Source organism: Synchiropus splendidus, chromosome 2, assembly GCF_027744825.2.
Source record: "Synchiropus splendidus isolate RoL2022-P1 chromosome 2, RoL_Sspl_1.0, whole genome shotgun sequence".
NCBI lineage: Eukaryota > Metazoa > Chordata > Actinopteri > Syngnathiformes > Callionymidae > Synchiropus > Synchiropus splendidus.
In genome coordinates, this window is record NC_071335.1 from 13,415,190 (window position 1) to 13,438,809 (window position 23,620).

Sequence of the window (23,620 nt, forward strand, 5' to 3'; positions counted from 1 at the left end):
TTTTTATGAATTGGCACTGTAAATATAGAATCACCTTTTCTCTAAACATTCAAAAATGTATCAGGCAATCTGACTGGGTGACATGCGGGAATAAACGGGATGAATAAGAGATGCTTGAGTTTGACATGTGTGCTTGTTTGTGCTCATAAATATACCATGCGAATAAATGTTGAAATCTCAGCTTCCAGAGACGGATCGTCCAGTCAGTGTGAGATCCCAAGAGATCCTCGCTTTCCAGAGTGTCCTGGAAAAGTCGATGTAAGTTTTGCTTTGATTGTTATTAATCGTTCTGTCTCACATGCTTGTTTGTCATTTTTTTTCAGTATTCAAATCTCACATGCTAATGGAGTTATTTGTATAAGTTGTATAAGTTTTCAAAATGGCCGCCTCGCTCATAACACTACAAAACACTACAAAAATAGCTGGTTTATCCACAATTAAAAGGACATCTGTGGCGACAAAGTTATATTGATTTTTGAGTCATTCGTCGTATTTGAGCGTTAAAGTTATAATTTAGTAAAACTAATTTGTCAATATGTGTTTGATACAGATCAGATAGTGAAGCGGTCACTTGTCTCACAAGAGTTTAGGCAGCAGTAGCGTGAATTGGGAAGAGAAACACATGAAAATGTTATGGAAATAATGGGAAGAAAAAAGATAATAACAAAGGCGCAGCCCAGGTGTGGGAATATTTTGGCTTCAAGCCTACTGAGTGATGTGAGCACAACAACTCGGACAAGCTAGTTTGTCGAATCTGTTCTCATGTTGTGACAACAAATAAGGCAACACATCGAACATGCATGCGCACCGAGCAGTTTAACTAAGTGCACGGTTATAAAGACTTTGAATGCATTTTTAAATTGCAGCCTATTATTATTATTATTATCATTAAAAATCTATATTTTCAGTTGTTCTAATGTTCTTTGGTAAAAATACAGATAATGAATGAAATGAAAAAAATGCATTACATCAATTACTTGTTGACAATAATATTCTTTATTATTATCAATAATTTGTGGGACTAGCACAATGTGTTATTGTGACTGGCTTACTCCTCAGCGGCAATCGTACTGTATTCAGTCCCATGATCCTTTGCGGGTCACTCGGGTTTTCCTGATGTCAGCTGTTTAGACATAATAGGGCTGTTTTAAAATAATAACCTCGTGTACGTTATCTCCTCCCTCCCCAGTGGATGCGTGCACGCTGGACATCAGACCCTTGCTATGCATTCTACGGCGTGGACGGCTCCGACTGCTCATTTCTCATTTACCTGAGCGAAGTGGAGTGGTTCTGCCCTCCACTGATCTGGAGAAACCACAGCAGCACCCCCACTCAATTTGTTCATCAAACAAAAGCTCCCAAGCGACAGGTAGGTTAAACAATACACACTGCTCTGGTCTAATACAAAAATGAATAAAAGATGTCCCTTTCGCGTCGCTGCCTGCTCCTGCGTTCTCTCCTCCTTCAGGGAAGTCTGCAACATGGTCACTGACCTATAACGTTAATTACTCACTTCTCCACTTCCTTCAATATTTAATCACACTGCAGATAATGACATGGAGATTATACAGCTCTGTAACAGATAGTGAGTGAGTGAGTGAGTGGCACAGATTGGCTGCGGTCAGAGTGAAGACATTTAAAAGTGCATTTATCCTTTTCAACGGTGGAGGCAATTATGACAATGTTTTGTTGTTAGCCACTAAAACTCCCACTAAAAGGAGCGTGATGGGAAATTGATCTATTATGTCCATAAAAGCCTGTGATCACAGCAGCCGCATGAAATGTTGTTGGTCTTTAAGTTGTCCATCATTATCCAAAAGTCCTTAAAAGTGGTTAAAAGAAAGCAGGATCTCTCGATTATAGCCTGTCTGATGCCCAACATAAACCTGATGTTTAGGCTGGAGAAGGAAGGGGATAAACCATAATGAATCCACGACTCTAATCTAAAATGGTCCATAAAGGTGACGTTTGTTTAGCTCCATATTGGAAAACAATTGAGCTCAACATATCAACGTAACTTGAGCGTGTATTTAACTTTTCTTCCAGGCTGCTTTCCGAACAGACCTATCCATGCTCTTGGATCAGGTCGGCTCTGGTAAGGAGTCCCTCAGCTTCATGAAGCGAAGGATCCGCCGCCTCGCGCAGCAATGGGCCACGGCAGCAAACCGACTGGATACAAAGCTCCAGCAGAAATGGAGAGACCAGAAGAAGGTAGGATCATTGCGAGCTGCCAGTGCTGCCGACTCATTAGAGCAGACTTGTAGGTAGAGTTCCAGATCATTTCAATTTCACAGAGAAGGTGTTGAAAGAAGTTGGCTGTTTATCACCTTTACCTTGCGTATAATGATCCATTACTGCAAAATATTCGAGGATAACTATAAACACACACTTATTATAATGAATCTCTAGCTACCTGACTTTGAACATTTCTGTTGTCGCTGAACAGGGTGATGAGGTGAAGCAGCTTTAGCCCAGTGTTTGAGCTTGAAAGAAACACCTTTTTTTTATATTTTATGTCAGTGCATATATTTAAATGAATATAATGAGATGAATTTACTTGTTTCCCATTGTAGGCAGGTGGTTTTGTTTACTAATGTTATGCCAATAAAGAAAATAAAAATGCTCGGCCTCTTAAATAATACAGGGAATGACTTTTTCTGCTAAGTAAACAAAATGTATTTTTGAGTTAATACGATGCACATCTCCTTGATGTTGAAAACTGTGGCGAAGTGGAAACATTATTAACAATAAAAGGCGGATCTGCTTGTTAGAAAACATGTCTGCCTACACCCATCGCTCTGCCCTCCTTCCCTCCACTAAAATAAGTTAACAAGCGCAGAAATAGTCCTCCGTCATCATGATTGATGTTCTCTTTTGTTGTAGTGCACAGAGGGGATTTGCTTTCCTCTATCATGGTTCTGTTACTGTTTAAGCTGCCGTTCAATGCGCTGGTGCTATCTCAGCAGCAGATGTCCTGGTGTTTGTTGGCGTCACCCTCGGCTGTCAAAGCCTATTAATCACCCACTAATTAAAAGTGGAAGGGAATTTGTGTTTTTTCCGTGTTTGCTCATGTCTGGATATGTGTGAATATTTACGCCCACCTCCAACTATACTGTTCGACAGGCGTTTATCAAGTGCCATGCGTGGATCTGGCTGCTACAGAACCGTTCTCGGAGAGTTGGCCAAAAGAAAAAAAAAATCTTAAATACATCTGCTTTTATGGCAGCAGCCACTTGATGTTCCTGAAGGTTGAACTCTAAATGTTTTCAACCCACACAGGGAAGAATCTGTGTTGCTGCGAAGGTTGCAGCTTATCTTGATATGCTTAAAAAATGTTTTCAAAACAAACTTTTGTCTGCATTCAGTTGGCCCTGTTGTCAAGAGGAGTGCTGACCGCTTGTTGCCGTGACTGGGTTAAACAGCAAAGAGTGATGATGGAGTCTAGTCTGTTTTGAGGCAGAGGAAGTTGTGAGCAGCATCAGTGATGATTTGTCCATAGTTCTTGAGGAAGAACAGTAGGTTTCTGCTTAAGAACGACTACAGCCCGATTTATAGTTTTGAAAGCAATGGCTCACTTGTCAGAGGATCAAAAGCACCAAAACAGTGGCAATATGTATAACATTTAGATATCAGGGTTTCCGCCAGATTTTATTTGAACCACCACCAAAAGACAGGGTAGAAAGACGGGGAAGCAGATGGGGGACATCTGTTGAACTGCTGACAATAAAAAGAGTAGTTTTTAATTATGAGAAGTAGATGATCTCTCTCTCCAACCTGCCGGTCCATCTCTTCATATGTCCAGCCTGATGTGCGATTTTAGTTCCACGAGCAGCTGACGTATTCCTGTCAATTAGTTAGCATGATGTTTCTTTTGTATTTTTTTTTCTGTTAAAAACTCTCAGAAATCATGTCCACTTCCCCCATGCATTTACCTGTTATGTGCTTGTTTCAATATTTGCACTTCATTTTAATATGTTTGATCACGTGAGATTTCATCTTTAAGAAGATATTCTGAAGCTGTGGTGGATGTTATTTAAACCATTGCAGTTTATATGTAGTGCAAACTCTGTAAATACTGTATATAATTTTTATACAGTTTATAATTGATATCTGCATATAATTTTTTTTCATCCAGAAGTAGTTGTTTGAGCATGTATCTAAACACTCATTGTTTTTTGCAGATCGGATGTGTACGTCGTTCATTCTCTGCCTGTAATGTAAACAAATGTATTCACTCTTAACTTGGCAAGTTTTACCCATTTGCTTCTCGTATCGTGGATATCATCTTTGGCTGTGGGTTATGGAAGTCTGTTCGTTTGAGAGGAACTTTCAGTATTCATGTATAGTGGGCGACTCTGCAAAACTGTCAGCAGTGCACTGATCGCTGCAGAGTACCAAAGATGGAGTTGGTGGCTTCCTTTTCTCCGGAACTGCTTCACCAATTTTATTAAGGAGCCACATCTTTTAGGAAGAAGAACAGGCTTACACTTCTACTGGCACATTTGGAACCCACAGCCACCACGCAACCTTTCAGAATTGTTTGCTGAAGTGCTTGTTTACATTGATACCACATAGATCAGCTGAAAGGGCGTTTCTTTGTGATGTCAAGCTGCGTCTCAGTGAATTACCTTTCACTTAGAAAAATGGTTTTACGCTATATGCCTCCTTGGCAGAGGCCATTTGAGCCCCGTTTCTTCCTAGCATTTGATGCAGAATGCATTGAGTTGCTGTCATGTGGCTGGCTGATCAGAAATGTATGTTACCTACCAACTGAACAGGCCTACTTCATAACGTGGCCGCTCACTGCAATTCCCCAAAGTTAATGTAGTTTCACTTTAGCTGGGATTTTCTTGAACTTCTCAACTGTGCAAATCTATCAGGAATGATTATTAAAATGAAGATAAGAAAGGTAGCTGAGGGGTGTAGTGTGTCACGGTGGTGCGCAGTGTTCCCAACACATACTGAATTGGTTGGAACTTTTGGTGGGTGAGGAAATTTGAATTTTTCTTCTCTGCTTCTGTCTGCGTTTTATGAAAATGTACCTCCAGTCCTAACTATTCACTGCTGGCAAAAACAGAGCACGTAGCCAGCAGAAAGTATCGCACTGGAATGGTATTATTCAGAACATTGGCTGCAGGTGCAGAGATGCGAAGGCTTACTGGTGTAGTGTTTGTCATCAAAAAGTGAACTCTTAATTAAAGTTTGGGTAAAATGAGGAAAAGTGTTTGGAGCTTTGATTGAAGTGCTGTTTGAGAAGATAAAATAATGAAGGATGCCAGACTTTGAAGGTTGCTCGCTGCAGCAGGGCGCCAGGTAAGCTGGTGGAAAATAGATTAAGAGTCACAGTAATTCTGCTGGGATCATAGACCAAACTAAGAGAAGGTGAAATTAAGGGTAGAGTGGAGATGGTTGACAGTGCCAGCTTGCGTCGCCACCTGTGGGCTCCCATCGCACAGCTGTGACCTTCATAAAAGCCGCCCCGCATGAGCGAGCAGGGTCACGCACATATGAGTCTCGGATAAGTCTCAGTTGTTGGAAATTCTGACAACAGGCTTTAATACTTGTCTTGCTTGCATGTTGCGGGCACATAAGAGGTGAAACGGATAGTCACGCTCGCCTGAGAAGTGAGTGAGGACCTCCGGAGGATGTGCACGTGCAGGGCACAAAAGCTCTCATGAGCAATTCATTATATATGTAGGATGATGGGAAAATGCAGCACCAGAGGAAGCTGTTGTCACATCATATATGAGGCATAAACATTGAGTTTTTAAAAGCAGGGATTTAGCCTGGGATTCAAGTAGCGTCTTAATCTACTGGAAGTAGCTGTTGACGTCCCAGATCCAGATCCCCAGCCCTGAGTGTGCTCTTGGCACTGTCCTGGCCGCTCTCCATGTCATGACTGGCAGTTTACACATTTGTCTTGGTCCTTCTAATGTCACGTGTTGAAGACTAAGCTCATGATTACGGTTTAATAATGAACACAGTTACACATGGGGTGTCTCTGCGCCTCAGTGAAGACATCATCCCTGTTGTCAGCGATTTGTAACTGTCTGTTCAGGGTGTCTGCTGTTGTGATCCTGCTGCTCCACCAGTCCCAAACAGAGAAGATGGCTGACCACAGACTCGCAGAAGAGCTGTCTCTGTACTGGAAGTCTTTCTTGTCATAATAATGGCACGCATTAGTGAAAGCCACTTTTTTTATCTCTGCATTTTAACTCACGTTTTACCATCTTGCTATCTAGATATTAAACTCTTCCGGTGATATAATGGTATAAGGCCCACAACATGATTTATTATGAGTGTCCCACCAATAGAGTGGCCCTCAAACTTAAGCCCCATAATGCACTGCAATAGTTAATAGTTATAGTTAATAATAGTTGTGTGTGAAGTTTTGTGTTTGACAATTATTTTTCAGTTTAATATTTATACATTTTAAATACATTTTTCACTCACATATATATTGGTATGTTATTTATTAAGCTTCTCTAGACCTTACAGGGTTTAACAGTCTTGTCTTTCCCAGCATTTGTCCGTCTGTCCTTTGGAAAATTGCTTCTATTTTAACAGTAAGGATCAGATTTCAATTATGTCTTCCGGATATATCGATGATGGGATATCGAAAAGATGGTGGTTCGAAGTGACAGCTGGATCCGGGATTTTTTCAAGGGTCTGTCACTTTTTATTACGTTCAATAAAATGAATAAAATAACTTCCATAATCTTGATAGCTTGAGGCTCGCCAACTCTGGAGCTCAGATCTTCACTTAAATGCAGCAGTGTTCCATGCTGCGACTCATAGGAGACCAACTGCCTTTCATCCATCACCGTTAAATGTAGAGCATAAACATTGAGGGAATATGACATTATGGGTGGCAGTGAGCGCCTTGGCATGTCATCTCAATTTTGGACGGCCCTTTATCCTCTTGTCCGTTACACAGGCATGTGTGCAATGCCTCCTACAAAGCACACTGCAAACACAAACCCACGAGGTTGAATAATTTGGAGCTGGCACAATGCTTCCGCACTTTTGCCATCTGCCACACAAACTGTAATTCGATTTCACTTATTAGAGCAGGCTCATTAATTCCAAGGATTTACATCTCAGTAGAGCTCCACAACAAGGCGAGTTTACACTTCTGTTTGTAGCAGCTATTTGTGTGCTTGTAGAATGTAATGTAAAATCCTGGGCAGCCTGGTTGACTTGACACACAAATCCCAAGTGACTCCACCGCTGCAGGATCAGGAAATCGATATTGCAGTAATTCCAGGGTCATAATTGCTGATAACCCACAGTACAAAGTCATCTGTTTATTTGTGTGTCTGTCCCTTGGCAAAATAACTAATGTTCTGAACATTTTATGGGTAGCAAAACAGATGAATAGATTCTGGCAGCGTTCTAGTGTTTTGAAGGATTCATCATACACTTGCATTTTTTCATACCGCTGCCGCTCAAAACCTGTTTTGGACAATGTTAAAAAAAAAAAAAACGAAACAAAGAAAATCTTAATTTCTAACACACAACATCCTTTTGTATCTAAAATGAATCAACCGCCATGTGATTGTAGTGAAAAAATATCTTGTTATTTATGCGCCAAATTTTAGGTTTGTGAGTTAAGATACTGGATACATGGGGTACTTGCTATTGGGCAAACATTATTGTTGGTTACACTGCACGCTGATCCCCGCGGCACCTGTTTTGAGTATGTGCCACTACTAGTTTGGGAATTTGGAAGTTGGTTGTTGTCCTGTGTTTACATAGCCACATGCACTGAGCACTTCCAGTGATGTATCCAGTTGATGTTACTGCATTCTATTTTACATTTTATAGCCTCATATGTTGCTCATCTGCTTTGAGCTACAGTGATTATTTCCCACGTGTACAAACTGTGTGGAATGTCAAACTAGTCAGTGGAACCTGATGGCTTTGTGTGACACAGGAATACAACTTATGGCAAACACCATATTAGTGATTGAATATTCACACATGGGTGGTGAATTTTACCACTTGGGTTCATTTAAGAATGTGGCAGTTCCCATATAAAGTGACTTTTCTAATGGAACGAAACCGACATGCCTCAGAAAATAAAATTGTTCGCATTTTTTGCATTATTAGCACGCATGGTTTTTAAAGAAAGAGGAAACCTTGTGTTCCCATTGAGGATATATATACAGTATGTTTGTTGTTTTGCTTGAGTTCAACTGAGAAAACACCAAGCCTCAGAAGTATTAAACCCAGTCACACACACGCACAAGCTGGTCATTATAAACTATGGCTTTTTGTTCTCCTACAGTGTGTCACGATTGCAGGCCACCTGAGGTAAAAGCATCAGACGTTTGGTGGGGAATGTAAAAGAACTTTAAGAGTTATCTAGACCTCTCACACATGAGACCAATTTACTGAGTATGTGTGAGGGAGTCAGAGCATCCTTAAAATACAAGGACAGGAGAGAATATCCTAATGGAAAGGACCCAGGTTCACCTCGAGGCAGGAATTGAACCTCGTGTATTCCACTAGCTTTTTTTCTTCATTCATTGTGTGCCAGTAAATTCTGCAGAGAAATAGTGAAGCAAATATGAGGTGTTTTTTTTTCTTCACCGCATCGCACTTTGGGATATTCAAGATCTTTGCTGATCAGCCCTCGAGAGTGCTGATGCCTGGGTGGTGAGTAAAGGATCCGAGCTTAGTGCAGCACATTTTTAAAACTTGGAGAAATGTTCAGCGATAAGGAGAACAGAATCAGGACACACACAAACCTGCACACAAGCAAAGATTTAAAGTGGGAGGGTAGCCATCAAGTCTGTGGCCTACTTGCTCGGTTGGCCTTAAGCTCATTATGCGTGTTTCAGTGAAAGTTGTGAGTCCCAATTTGCCCAAAAATCAGCGGGAGGTTACTGTGTTGGCTCATCAGGATTAGTCAGTTGAGCATCGCTTGGACATGGCTGTGTCTAATCCACTGTGAAAAGCAGGGTGTCGCGCCTTCCTGTGTGGAGTGTAATAATTATACAACAGCCATGTGAACGTGCCGGCGCTGTCTTACACACATTACTGCTGTATCTTAAGGGGACACAACCGAAATGATCCTTTACTTCGTGCAATAGTTAAAGCTCCAGAATTGGATCACGGTCTACTGTATGGACGGTGTATGAAATGAGGCTCACTCAATGGATTCCACTGAACCGTGGAGAGATTATTCTTCGGGGATTTCAGAGAATTACTTACAGTTTCAATAATTTCCTTTGGGAAGAGTTTGAAATTCTAATGCATCTAATCCTTATACTCATTAAAAGTTTGCAGGGCGGCAGCTTAACAACTTGATTCATTAAAAAATGTGCAATTGGTAGTATGTTGTTTAGATTAAGACAAATCTACATTCGAAGTTGTTTTTTTTTTCGGCATATTGGATCAAGGTTTTCTAGATACTCAGGTTAAAGGCATTTGCCCAGATGGGAAATACATCTAAATTGAATGTTACTCTTTAATGATGGCAACTGTCGTCTTTCAGATCCTGGTCCACGTGGGTTTCCTGACAGAAGAGTCCGGGGATGTTTTCAGCCCCAAAGTTCTGAAAGGAGGTCCACTGGGCGAAATGGTGCAGTGGGCTGACATCCTTACTGCCCTCCACGTTTTGGGTCACAACCTCAAGATCTCCATGTCTGTAAAGGAGCTGCAAGGGTGAGTTGATCTCACACGAATATTGTCCAGAAATTGGCACGAAATTCACGCAAATGCGTCTTATCTCTTGCATTCACGCAATTTAAGTTAATATAGAAACACTCCACGATGTTGGCCGCAATACGGTGCTTTATTAAGTGACAGCAGCAACTTTAGTGAGGCACATTGACTTAGTCCCTAATACTGAATGTGTTCCTACAAGTCAGCAGCTCTGTGTTAGACACAGAAACAGACTGTGTTTTGCTCAACAAGGGCTTCAAATTTATACTTGCTCTGTGCATGAGCCATCCTGTCACCATCTACTTTGTTGAGATGATCGCATATTTTTAGGGGTCTAAGAAAATATGGATACACTACAACTATTGATTTTTTTGCTGAAATATTGCAGTACTTGATTGTGTGATATTGCCTTGAAATTTTAAGTCGTCCATGTCGATATTTAAGATGCTGGTACATTTGTGACGTGTGTTCTCTTTGTAAGCTAGTGTTAAGGGAGCGATTCATTCCTCTGTTGTACTTGAAATTTAACTTTAACTTGAACTGATATCGTACTGCATTATCTGATTTTCACCCTTGAAATTATGCTTCTTATTACAGTTTGCTGAATTTACAGTATCGCAATATATTTATTTACAGTTTATCGTATCACCACTCCTGTATCAGGATGCGTATCATATGGCACGATACCTGCAAATTACACGGCCCTAGTCTATATGTGTAACTGTCGTGCTCCATTGGGGTCTGATATCAATTTGAAAGCCCCAGAAATGAGGTTAATATGGGACCTTATTGATGTCCAGGAGCTCATTTACAAGTTGATTTGTGGAGTGGCATCTCTTCTCATTTGGCACCCGCTATCATTCAATCTTCTAATGGAGCTGGTTAGCTTGTTTCTCCCTGTGTCTGTGGAGTTGATTTGTTTGTGAATCACCCACTGAAGTGTGTCTTTGTCAACACTTGCATCAGCACGCTCACACTTTTTTTTGCTGACGTTCATATCTGTGAGATGAGCTGACAGTCAGGCACATGCTCGCGCATGGATGCAGAAAACAAACAGTTCGCTTGGTATAAATCTGAAAAAAAAATGGCTACAGCAAGTGAACCAGACTTGCAGCTGATTATAGATGGCTTATTCAAAAATGAAAAGGGGAGAAAGTGGAGAAATTAACGTGACCCACATCTTTGTTGAAATGGGTTTTATCTGTCTGTAGATCTGTTTGATCATGGCAGTGACAAGAGTAGGAGGTGCAGATCAATATCACCTGTCCGCAGGGAGCGTGAGCGGCACTCTGCGTCATGTGAACCTGCCGTATAAATAGAAGCAGTGTATTGACCCTGGGCAGCAAATACAACAAAGAAAAGCTTCGATGCTGAGGGATATTTGCAGGAACGTCATTCATCATGTGTGACGCGTTGTAAGTCAGAATGATGCCAAATTACCAAGTCATCATTATCCTTGGCCGTGTGCTTGAGAGGGTTTTATGTTGTACCACACACAGTGAGTTTTTCTTGGGGAAAATGTGTCCAGTTTTATCCCTCCAGAATATTTTGAGGTTCAATAACGCCACACTTTGTGTCTGTTTTCCATGGGAGCCATGAAAACTAAGTTCTAGATATTGTTGATTTTGCAATGTCAATATCTTGAATGTTCATATCTCGATGTAGACATGACAACAAGATATCATTCTGCTCTATTGGCTAGTCACAATGCTCCTCCCAGATCCCAGTTCCTCAGTGATATTACATGTTAAGATGCTTAAATTCACATTTAACCAAAAACATTAATATGTAAACACACTTGGTGATTTGTCTCTGAGTGAAGTCCGGTCCAAACACAACTGAAACATTATTGTATCTTTTGTTAGCATTAAGATTCCCTTTGTATTGTCTTTAAACAGTCCATGCAAATATATCCACAGTTGGGGAGATTAAGAAAATGCTATATTGGAACAGAGGGTTTTTGTGTGCGTATGAAAGAGTCTGCAAATTTATCAGCGCTGTTTGCACAAACTGCATTCCAAGTCACATGAGCTGCATGAGCGCAAGACCAGAGTCAGTGCGTTCTATTTTGAACGCGAGGAGGCTTGAATCAGTGATGGCTGCAGCAGAGAAGATGGATGTCTCTCACCTCTCTGCAACTGGTGCCTTCAACTCTCACAATAGCAAATCGACGTGGGGAAGGGTCACTCGTGCTGACAAGGCTGAGGAGGAAATAGATCAGCTTCCCGACAGCAGGCGGAGTTCAGCGGATAACAAGCGCCTTCATGATCGTCACGCAGTTCATAAAAGCTTGTAGCTTTTCATTAACATTCATTAAATATGCATGACACACACTATATGCTGCACATTATCTCATATGAAACTAACCGGTATCACACCTACATGCTCATGCTCTAGTTAACTTCCTCCCAGTGATATTATGAATATGACAGACAATGTCACATCACTCCAGTTTTCACTTTACACAGGCGTTTTCTTTATATTTTAGTTTCTAGAGATATGTAGAACACGCTCCTGCATGGGGACATGGTTGGCGTTGTCAGCCTCTTGTAAACACTCTTGGGTACTTCAAGGCAAGAGGCTCGATGGTCCTTCAACTCTGAAAACTGGCTTCATACGACAATAGAAGCGTGTTATAAAAGGATTATTGTGTATTAAAGGTTTGGCAGCAGCGCCCAACAGGCTTTCAAAGAAAACAGGGAATTAGGGTGAGACGCACTCATATTGTACACTGTGGTGTTTGTGCGAGCATCTCAAGGAGAGTCAGTAAGGTCATGTGTTTTAAGAAGATGGTGTTTTCTTTTAACATTGGCTGTATGTGAAAGCCAGGCAGCAGGGATGCTGGTTAAAACCTCACTCATCCTTCTTGGCATGGAATCGGTCGATCTTTGAAATGAACGCTCAAAACTTCACATGCTGATAAACTTTTTTTTTTTTGCTCAGGTCTTGCCGATATACTTGCTAAAGTCTTCCTTTCGTTTAAATCTCCGAGGCGCCTTTATCTTATCAGACTTCTTCTTTTACTTTCTCCCAGTCTGCTTTGGCTCATCCTCTTAGTTTTAAGAAACCGGCATCATCCCTGCTGAGGAGGTTTTCGTGACCCGTGGATTGTGAGGTTTGAGGTTAAGCAGGCTAATTTGAATAAACAAGGCTGCAGTGAAAAAGATGTTGGATTAGATATCACTTGATAGCAGGTGATAAACATCCTACATTCATCTGTCTTATCTAAATAACAATCCCTCGATTCATTTTGCTTACAATGTTCTCTGGCGCCAGATAAACTCTGCTGGCCCTACAGATGGAAATAAACATCACATTCAAACACAAATTTTATCTGTTTAAGTCAGAGAGAACTGTCTTGCTGAAGGAGTTCTCCAGAATACGTGTCTGTGTTTGCTATTACAGCTATTTGCCGTCGTCGACCTAAATCCTGTGCCTTGGCATAGAATTGGCCCCTCTAATCCAAGAGATTAAAACTAGTCACATTGCATAATGCACTTTTCAAAAGATGTGGCCTCAATGTTTATAAATGGAGAACGTCTTTTAGTGTGACTTATGGCCCTCATGTTATAGCTCTGTATTTTATCCTAAGAGACTAAGATATTTTTCGAATGACCAAGCCCTGGATTATATCTTCAGGTTGTTTTGTGAACATGGTGCAAGGCGTTATAGACAAAAGGCCAAACGTGACTGGAGGCATGAGCTGATGAGAAGAGGAGTGGCTGTCAGAATACTTGCGTGTGGATGAGAATGAGGCGGGAGGACTGAAGAGGCAGGGAGTTTAGTGAGGGAAACAGTATTTGGGATCAGTCATACAGAGTAGTAGACAGCGATTGAGAGCGGTGAAGAGGCGATTGATAGCAGGGTGGACTGTCGTGAGAATTCATCGTACGGATGCTCCGATCAGGATTTTTGCCGATCACCACCGATCGCCGGTATCAACCACATGGATTGACAATGAATTTATTATCAAAATGATGAGACCTTCTGTGTAGATGATGTGAATAAATGAACCATTAAATCATTTAAATTCAAACACATTGTCGTATACCTCTTCAAGGAGGCAAACAATAGAAAAACCTTGCAGAATCCAGAAACTATTCTGTCAAAAGCACAACTGAAAAACATTTAATTCGATGCGAGATGTCACAGTTTGGTGAATCTCTAGGGACTTTACTATGTCTGTGAAATATTCAGGTGGCTAATGAATGTTGCTCCCAACCCAAAAGGGCGACGGATCCAGTCGTTTCCGGTATCTGCTGAGCAACAAGCGGTCTCACTTTCACGAACCCTGAAAACTCTCGGTGCTCCATGAAGTGCTAGTGCTTTAAATGGCGTGTTTAAAGCACTAGCAGAGCGCCGACTGTCACCGATCATGCTGAAATCGGCCGATCATCATCCATGACCGATTGATCAGAGGATCCCTAATTCTTAGTCTTGTTGACTACACAGGCACCAAGCCACCAATCAAATACAATATCACTTGATAGTTGACACCACTGGACTCGGATGCAGTATACGTGATACACAGGTATATGCTATATAATTACTAGCAAAGGTTGGTAAAAATGCACACAGTTGTGCAACAACATTTTTTTCGCAGAGAATACACGAAAAACGGCGGGAATTGCAATCTAATGTAAATAAACAATGATAATATAATAGTACATGCATTGGCAGTGCTTAGTCCTATGCAAACGACCCGTGGCAGCCTCCACTCTGACTTGGTCGGGAAACTGCAGCGATGTTTGGGGTGAGCTCAAGAAAAAGAAACAGTAGGAGGAGTTTCAAATGCTTAGCCTTTTACCGGGAGTGAAGTAAGTTTGTATATCAGAGTCTGTTGTGATGAACTTAGGAGATAAAGTTGACCCTTTGGTAGCTACCATCGCAACAGACAGCTTTGCAGCATTTAATCAAGCCAAGCTGCAAACATGAAGCCTCATGTTGCTACTACTTGAGGGGGGTCGTAGTTTTGTAGTCAGAGCGTAACGGAGACCCGCAGAGCGAATTTGACTGACTCAGATTGTAAAGGGGAATTGTCACACTCTTATGATGATCATCACACAGAGACATAGGAAGTGAGACTGAGTCTGTTTGCCGTGACAGTTCCACAAGCAGCACATACAGTACTAGTGCTTCACCATGTCCAGGTGCTTGATTGTGGCTCAGTCAAAACTGTGACGGAAGCAGCAGGACTGTGGAAATAAAGGAGGAAATAGTGGCAAATGCGGTACAAGCTGTGGGAGAAAATGCTCCAGCGGTTTCCCCGGTGAATCAGATAAAGCTATGTAAAAGTTATGTAGTTCAGTATGGCCGCTGCCTGGTGACATTGTAATATACACATTAAGATGAGTCAATTTACTTCCATCCCAAACTAAGGGTCACCCTGAATATTCTTCTGTCTTACAGTCTGCCTTTATCTTCAACGGTTTTCAAGCTACAGCCTTTTGAAATACTGATATGAAAGTGGGATATCTTCTTGAAGAAACACTGGCACCCAAAGGCTTAAAGAGGTCAGATGGTTTAGAATCATGGAGGGAACATGTTGGGCGAGAAATACTAGAGATGGCGGCACCAGGTAGAGGATAACAAACAGTTCATGGATGAGAAACATGAAGCGGACTGGTATGACTCACGGGGATGATCAAGGCAAAGGCAAGTAAAGTCTTACTTGCTAAACATAACAGACTCTGATAAACTTTCAAACTTTCATATTACAATTCTAAAACTGAGGCGCTGTGCTTCAGTCGTGGATCAATTTCTCTGCTGGGTTTTGTATATGCAGCTTGATGCTCGCTTGTTGAGAAAAGGACTGTTCAATTGAGGTTTGAAGAAATAATTATGCCGATTGATTTGTCTCTACACACGCAAAAATAAGTGTTTCTCTTTTATTCCCTTGGTAGTGAGACTTGGCAATCAATGTTCTTCTGTATCCACGTGCAAAGTTCCCTTCTGCATAACAATCTGCAGGGTGTTACAGTAGTTTCTTGCTTTACAATGATGGAAATGTGAATGCCGCATGATGGTGTTCATTTTAAGAGGTAGACTGCAATAGACTAGAAGATCCAAAAGGCAGTCCAGGAGTTACCTTTGAGATATATTATTATAGGGAAAATTCAAATGTCAAAACGTGATTTGCTGGCTACAATTGTGCAGTAGTGATAATCTGTCACATCAATTTCATAAATGAATCTTCAGTCTTTTCAGGAATTATGTAGAGCCAGGAAAGAGCAACTTTCATCTTCCATCTTGTTTTAACTCCATCAGATAAATGTTGCTTATCGCCAGGTTGACTCCAGGTTCTTGGCTCACAGTTTTACAACACACATCTGTCATCAGAAGCCACCACAAAGCCGCTTCAAACAGCTAGAAATCCAATTAACGGTCGATAAATCTTTTTCTATTATTTCTGTGTCTTGTTTATATTTTGTTTTTTATTTATGTGTCTTTTCTTCAGTGTTTTTAAAGCAATTATTTTTTATCTTTAATCGTAATTATTTTTTTGAAAACTGCTCGGCTGCTTTATCAAAATATTCTTTGTTTTGCAAAACTCTGCAGTGGCAAAGGCCTATTACAGCCCCACCCCCAAGAAGTGAGCTGTTCCATAATCACTGAAATTCACAGCAGCAGTTTTTCTCTCCATCAACTTGTCACCCTGCGCCTCCATGACTCCCCTTACTTCACAGCATATGTAATTATTTTTAAACTGCCAGTGAAGCAGCTGACACTTATAAAAAAAACTTCATTGTGAAAGAGCCTATTAAAATGTGCAAAGTTTAAATGAGTGGATACGTTTGTCCTCCTCACTTGGAAGAACGTGCTGAGGTGAGTGAAACATCCACAAAGAGATCTATCTCCACGTGGCTTCGCCTTTTAGGGAGTCTGGAGTTCCTACTTTTTTGTCATTTGTGTCAGCTTGTTTCTTTGTTTCGTATTAAGAATAGAAACGCAAATCCTGCGTTTCATCTCAAGAGGAACAAGAAATGGGCAAACTCCTGTCCTGGTCTTGAATCTGATCTGGTGTCCGCTTACCTTTCTTTCTTGTCTCGCTTGTTTGCTCGGAGCCCTCCAGCGTTTCTCTCCATCTCTCTCTGTGTTGCTGCACTTGTTTCCTCCGAGCTCAAATCAATGCGCTTGTTAACAACTTTCCGCATTTTGCCGGCTTTACATCACCCCTCGTCCTGCCTCTCTACCTCGGCGATGACATGCACAGGGTTGAGCACCAAGTTTGGAAAGAGCCTCCCTTGTCTGTCCGTACATTTTGAGAAGGAAGGGGGCGACTGCGACCTTGACCTGACTCTGGTATTGCCCTGATATCTTGCTCTTTATTACACACATGGACCTGAGGATTAGAAGGAGCATGTGAGCATATGACGCTATATTTATTGACGTGATGTGGATTGGGAGTTCCTGACTGCTTTTTGTTGGTGATTTTGTTCTAACCAGCAGATATGTTCTGGCGTCTCTATGTGGCTGGAACGATTGAGTCACCTTGACTTCTGGGTTCTCAGAATTGGTCATTTTGATATTTTGCTACTGATAAACCGTGATCTTCAGCTCTTGGTTAGTCCCTCTGTGATGAGGCGGTTCAATATAATATTATATATATAAATATTAACCTCACTTGAGTTTTGTGCAGCCCCCAGATAAAACTACAAAACTTTATATTTTTCTTTAAAAAAAAATTCTAAAAGCGGAAATTTGATGTTTGAGAAACCTTACCTGAAGACGGCTCTGAGTCTGATCCTGCCTGAAGGTCTATGTCTTCTGCATCTGAGTCAGAAGGGTTTGACTTTGCCAGAAGAACTTGAAGAGCCTGCTCAGTGGTGAATCTTCTCTGCATCTTTGGAGAGTTCTCACTTACATTTCACACCTTGCATTGTACTGCCAGCGTGTGGCTGCCTGGCATTAGTGGCACATTAGAATAACAGCCACCGCATTCCAGGGCAGGGGATCAAATGATCCCTCTTCAGTTCTTTAAGGAGTACCCCAAAACTTGCTGGTGTTAAACTGTCCACAGGATCACAGCTAGTGAGGAGTCGCTGTGAGACAGCTGTACACAGTGGTCGTGCTGAATAGTCAACTAGTTTAACTGGGTCCAGAATCAGTGCATCAGAACGATGGTTCACTGCTGGCAGCGTCGAGCAGCCGTCAGAATAGCTGAGAGCTGTGGCCATCCTCCGGATTTAAGTCTTTTATCACCTTAATTTAATCAACAGGTTTGAGTTTAGTTCAGTTAAGTTAACCCTCATTTATTTATTTGTTTAATTTATTTATTACTGTTGTTGCTGTCTATGGTCCATGCAGACATTTTCTCCCCTATCATCTTAAAAAAAATGCCTGTATGATCTTAAACATTTTTACTTTTATCTTAATCTTTGCACGTCCTATATTTTAATCTTTTTTTTTTTCTACATTTCAACACATTTGTGTGTTTTTAAGCATCTTTTTCGGCTAGACTTTGTCAGGTTTATTTTTTCTGTCACATTTTGGATCTGTTCTCTATGCAACTTAAAGGGATATTTTATCAACAGTGGCCAAGAATATTTTAGCATGCTGTTGAACTTTTTCAGTGCCTCTCTTATTCTAAATATGTTGGTTATGTTGGGTTGTTTGCAGGAGAAGCGTTATTGCATCTTCCTTTAAATTACACTCAGAACATTTACAAAATGTGTATTTAATTCACCATTAACATGAGTTAACTCTGCTTTAGTGTGATTTATTCAGATTTATTCATTTTTGTAATCTATTGACAGCCCTATTTCAATTTGGAATTTTGCTCCAATCATCAGACATGTTTACAAAGTTAGATCTTACTGGGATTATTAGGTTTTCTGTGCCGTCCTGTGACCTGTACCTCTATTGTTGTCAACCACCCGAAGTTGACTAAGTGCTCAGCCCTTTAGAAACTTTGAGAACATTTTTCCACTTGAAAGAAACTCAACTGTAATTGATAATTGGACACTGCATCCTGCCTTCAACCACACATGGCTACATCAAATTTCAGCCACAGTAAACACCCAGACACACAATGCTTTAGAGCAACTAAGACATCAATATTTGAAATGCAGCTTTGTCCTAAGTGCATTGTCTTTTAAAGGTAGGATATAGATCCAGGCTTCTGCGGCGTACCTCGTGAGGCTTCTGCAAAAGCAGGGTTTTTTTTATGAGCATTGAACCTAAACATCATTGCAGACGTGGAACACTGCACCAGAACAGCACAACTAATACTGATATTGGACCTAACAGAATGTATGGTATCAGTGTGTGTACAATGTCAAACAGTGATATTTCACTTTTGTTACCTGAAAATAAGTGGCTCCTCAGTCCAGAGCAGTTTCAGAGTTGTTTTGCCAACAGTTCAAGTCGCCTTCTCTTTAGAGGTAATGGGTAACATAATAGATGGTTTTGTCTGTAAAGCATTAACACCAAATGGCTCAACTATCGGCAAAAGAAAGATTATAATGTGTGGCTGATATGAATTTTATACTTCTGTTTGCGAGCTTTATTGCACCTTTAATTAGAGTACCTTCCCGTATGCGACAGTGAATTTCACCCCTGGCTTCCTTTTTTCAGTCTCTCAGCATGGCAGAAAATAATAGATCCATGTTAAATTCTCCACTGTGGTGTCACCATTCTAGGATGTGATTGGAAACAGCCTCTAAACCAGCAATCTAAAAGCTGATTATCCCGTCAATGAAATGCAGAATGATAATTGTTGCTGCCAGGGCTTCTCCACTGCTGACACAATGCCATGCCATTAGGGCTCCCTCTGCGAGGATAGAAAGTATATGAACCGCATAATGCTTCTTAATTGGTTCTCAGTTCAATGGCCCATAACTTGCCACTGATATCTTATTATGCAGCACCTGCAGGCCATGCACTTCGTCATCGGTTTCCAGTGTTTGGAGTCATGTTTTCCAAGAGGAACCGGTTGTGCTTCACAAAGTAGCTCAGAAGATCTTGCACCACAGGACACTATCCTGCAACCCTGTCCAGCAACCGCTTATTCCAGGGGTCTGTTCACATGCTGACATGCTGATCATATCCATTTCTTTATGTGCATTTTAACATAATTTTTGTGTTCATTAAAAAGATGCCTCAATATAAAACTTGGAAGTAACAAAAATAGTAACAAATGATAAGTATGCGCTGACAAAACATTAGCTATCTAAGAGTAAAACAGAGAAAAGGGGAATGTTGGCATGAAAACAAAAAGTTTTTTGCCAAAGCAATGAGTAGAATTGAGGCTTGGCAGAGCTGGTAGTTGACAGCTTATTGATGAAAAGGCACCATGGTAGTAGTAGTAGTCTAAAGTGATGGGCTGGTGAAGCTTCATGAAACAGTGTCCTTGTTTTCGGACCTCATAAGGCGTCGCTACCTATGTTGCATCAAGGTGAGTTTTCATTGAAATAGATGTTCGAAGTTAAATAATTTCAAACTTGAGAGTGCCATCTAGTGGGCTGTTTCATGACACCTTATTAGCCCAACACGCGCTGGGGAAAAGTACAAAAATCTAAACACTAACAAAAAATTGATGAAAAAAGGGTTTTCTGTAAAGTGCTGGAAACTGGAACCAAGACCTTCACATTACAACATAAATAGAAGGTGAAGCATGAGGCGACAGCGATGTAACACAGCAAAATAAAAGCAGAACTTGACCTTATTATTTGAATTTCAGTATGTTATCCTTGTAATGTTGTTCTTTTCCTGAGTTACATGTTTTCCTCTTTAGCACTTCTTTCTTTGCTTGTGCTGCTGCTTTTAAAAAACTCCCACTTAAAATGGTCAAAGTCTCACTTGTGTACTGTGGGTGCAGCAGAAGTGCTGTTGGAAAGCATTTTTATTCTCCTTGATGATGTGCTTGAGTAATTCTACCGTCTTTATCATGGAGAGCAAATGGTCTTGTTGTGAATTTCGCCAGCGTTGGACAACTTTCAAAAGCGCTTTTCAACAACAATGCTTCTGATTAATGTCTGCCCGAGTCGGAGACTAGAAATCAAGCCCTGCTGCTTGTCGAAAGTCTTTTTACGTGAAAACTAGAGCGTCAATCATGCAGATGAATGCGGCTTTAGAGGGTTGATAGTCTGCAACACGCATCAATAATAATTAGTTCTCGGCTGCCGCTACGCTACGTCAGCGGGGCGATGCTAATGAAAGCGCTTGTGTGTGCTGCGCGTCTGTGTGTGTGTGCGCACTCATACACGTGGAATTGCACTTTCATCAACTTGAGACCGGAGTCTTTATTCATACACGTCCAGCGCGGGTGGCGGCTCAGCCAAAAGCATCTGCCCGCCGTGTCGCTCGATTGGCACGTTGCTTCTGTTCCAATACTTCCTGAGTGTCAGCGACAGGATGCAGAGTGGATTAATCTGATGTCGCCCATGTGTGCAAGCATAATGGTACACAAGTGCAGCTGAGGATCTATTCACGTATCTCGCCATCAGGCCGCGGGGCTGTCTGGCTGCTGGCTGAAACGCTGTGCGCGCTCATCATCACTAAGACTGTTTCTTAGTGCTATACCCAGGTGTTTACAAATGTTTTTCCTTGTCGGTGCTAATTCACCCATGGCTCCTTTAATGCCGTCCTTCTTTATGTTTAGCTCACGTCTTCCTCCCCTCTCGGGTCGACTCCCTCCTTCAGCCGGCTTGTCATCCTTCTTACTCTCTGACCTCGTTCCTCTTCGTTCTCTGGCGCTTCAAAAATATCGTCTCCCATTTCAGACATGAGTGTTTTCCTCTTTCTCTTTCATCTTTGATCCGCTCCTCCCAGCTGTCCTCCCTCCTTCCTTGTGCCCTCCACATATCTCTCCCTGCATTGGTGTTTATGATGTTTTGCAGCACCCTGATCTACTGCGCCCTGCTTTGGCTGATAACTGGATTCTGTTTGCCGCTTCAAGCAATGCTGCGTATTGCTTGTGTGTTCCGGAGTGTGTGCTCTTGCACACCTGCGTAGGTACTCCATAGTACAAGAGACTTGTATTGAATACTGTTATCTTGGAATTTCTAGGTAAAAGGCATTGGGGGGAACTGTGTTCTGACTTCTTGGCCACAAAATGGTTCACAATGAATAGACACACAAAGCAGTCCGAGACACAGCAGCGCCATCCTCTCTTTTTTTGCTGATCCCATCTCACCCATCCCCTCTCTGCTGCTCCCATCTCATCTAATAGGATTTTTGCTGATCCCATCTCAGTCAGTGATTTGTTGTTTGTGCTCTAACTTACCCATAAATATTTGTAACTCGCTATTTGCAACCCCCTTCTTCCGTGGCTGGTGGTTTCCGTCGTCTGCTATAACTCTTCTTCTAAAGTCCCCTGGTGAAAGATAAGTAAAGACTTGTTGTAGCGTGGCGTGGACATGTCTGATATGTGATCAGACTTGTGTTTAAGTCTAAACAAATAGTTTCTCTAGCTGTCAGCCTTTTGCTGGCGCTGCATGTTGGCTTCACTTTCCTCATAATGGCCGTGCAATGTTGGAGGAGAGCAGCAAGAGATGTTTTGTTATTGTCTTTATACACTGAAATATAATCCCAATAAATAATAGAGTGGCGCCTCAAAACTGGAACACAACCAAAGTCAGACTTTGCCCCTAAACTTTATCATTGTACTTCATTATACCTTATGAAAAAATGCATTACTTGAACTTGCCGTGTTCAGGGAGCTGCAGACATCCATTTTTGTTCTAGGTGTGTGTAGTGTCTGTCTGTATAAGGACACTGTTTCAGTCCAACTCTGTGCGCGGTGAAACCCAAGACTAACATCGGGCTTCATTGACCAATCGTGTGTTGTTGTGTAATAAACCACTGTTATATTTTGGTCGTCCGGGCAGAGATTATGCCGGTTGATAGGCTCGATCTAAAGTTTTTCTCCCTAACTCTGACCTCACCCTGGATTCTGAAACTCTGACTGCAACCTCTATGTTGAAAGCAGGATTGGGGGTTTAACTTTATTGTGGGGTAGTCCTGGTCTGTGAAGGCGCGATCGTCCTTTTCTGGCTGCAGTGGGATGGTATTCAAAGCACCTGCGGTCACAGTTGGGTCACAGTCTTATGACCAGTGGTATGCGAGTCACATTCACATCTGTCAGAGTTTGACAGTATTTTGACTTTGTTTGTCAGTTAAATAATGGCTGCGTTGAGGAAGACTCAGCACCCATCAGCGGGAACTTACGAGACCGGGGGATGACAAAATACCCGGACACTCTAGGAAATAAGTGTGCGAGGTTGGACGAGCAAAGCTGTTGCTGAAGTTCAGAGCCAATCAGGCGTCACTGTGCACTCCATCCCAGCATGCTCTCTGATGCAGGCGGGAGTCAGGCGGGCACAGTGGGTGAGAAGCCTGGCTCCCGCCCCATGCTCTCTGGGCTCTCTCAAGATTCTGATGGCAGAGTCGGAACAGCATGACTCTGGACACCCTGACTTCCCACAGTGCACTGCGCAGTGTTCGGTGCTGTGCCCGCATGACTCCCCCCCCCCAACATACCCAAATGACTTGCCGTTAACATTCTTCCTTTGTTGGATAAGTATCACTCTCCATCCTCCTGAACCGACAATTACCCTGAGATCTTGAGCTCTCCCCACTTAACTCTCGCTGCACATTCCCCCAGCAACTTTGTTCAGTCAGTGCAGTTCTTTTTATGTGGCTGTGAGACTTCAGTTTGTTTTTCACTCCCCATTAGTCTTTGGCCTCACATCACATCAGCTGAGTGAAAGCAAGTAGACCTTCAATGTTCCAAAACTGTCGGCACATTTACATAAAAACACATTTGGATAAACTGTCTCAAGCACTGACGACAAATGAGCACATTGATGTCGCACTTTCAGTCACTTCTTGCATATTTTTTGAGGTGCAAGTTTGCAATTTGTACCTATAAAATGTTGTTCATCCACCTCTGCACCGTCTCAGCTGCGATTCATCTTCCTGTCACCTTTTTGTCGTCTTACCATCT

General features: G+C 41.8%; 1 protein-coding gene across 1 annotated transcript in view; it reads left to right on the forward strand.

Moving 5' to 3' along the window:
* Nucleotides 1-23,620, forward strand: part of LOC128754458 (alpha-1,6-mannosylglycoprotein 6-beta-N-acetylglucosaminyltransferase B-like) — a 99,088-nt gene that overhangs the window by 47,870 nt on the left and 27,598 nt on the right. The window contains exons 5-8 of the mRNA XM_053857084.1: nt 182-258; nt 1,190-1,369; nt 2,047-2,211; nt 9,503-9,672. Of these exons, the coding sequence (XP_053713059.1) occupies nt 182-258; nt 1,190-1,369; nt 2,047-2,211; nt 9,503-9,672 (592 nt within the window). The remainder of the gene's footprint in view (nt 1-181; nt 259-1,189; nt 1,370-2,046; nt 2,212-9,502; nt 9,673-23,620) is intronic.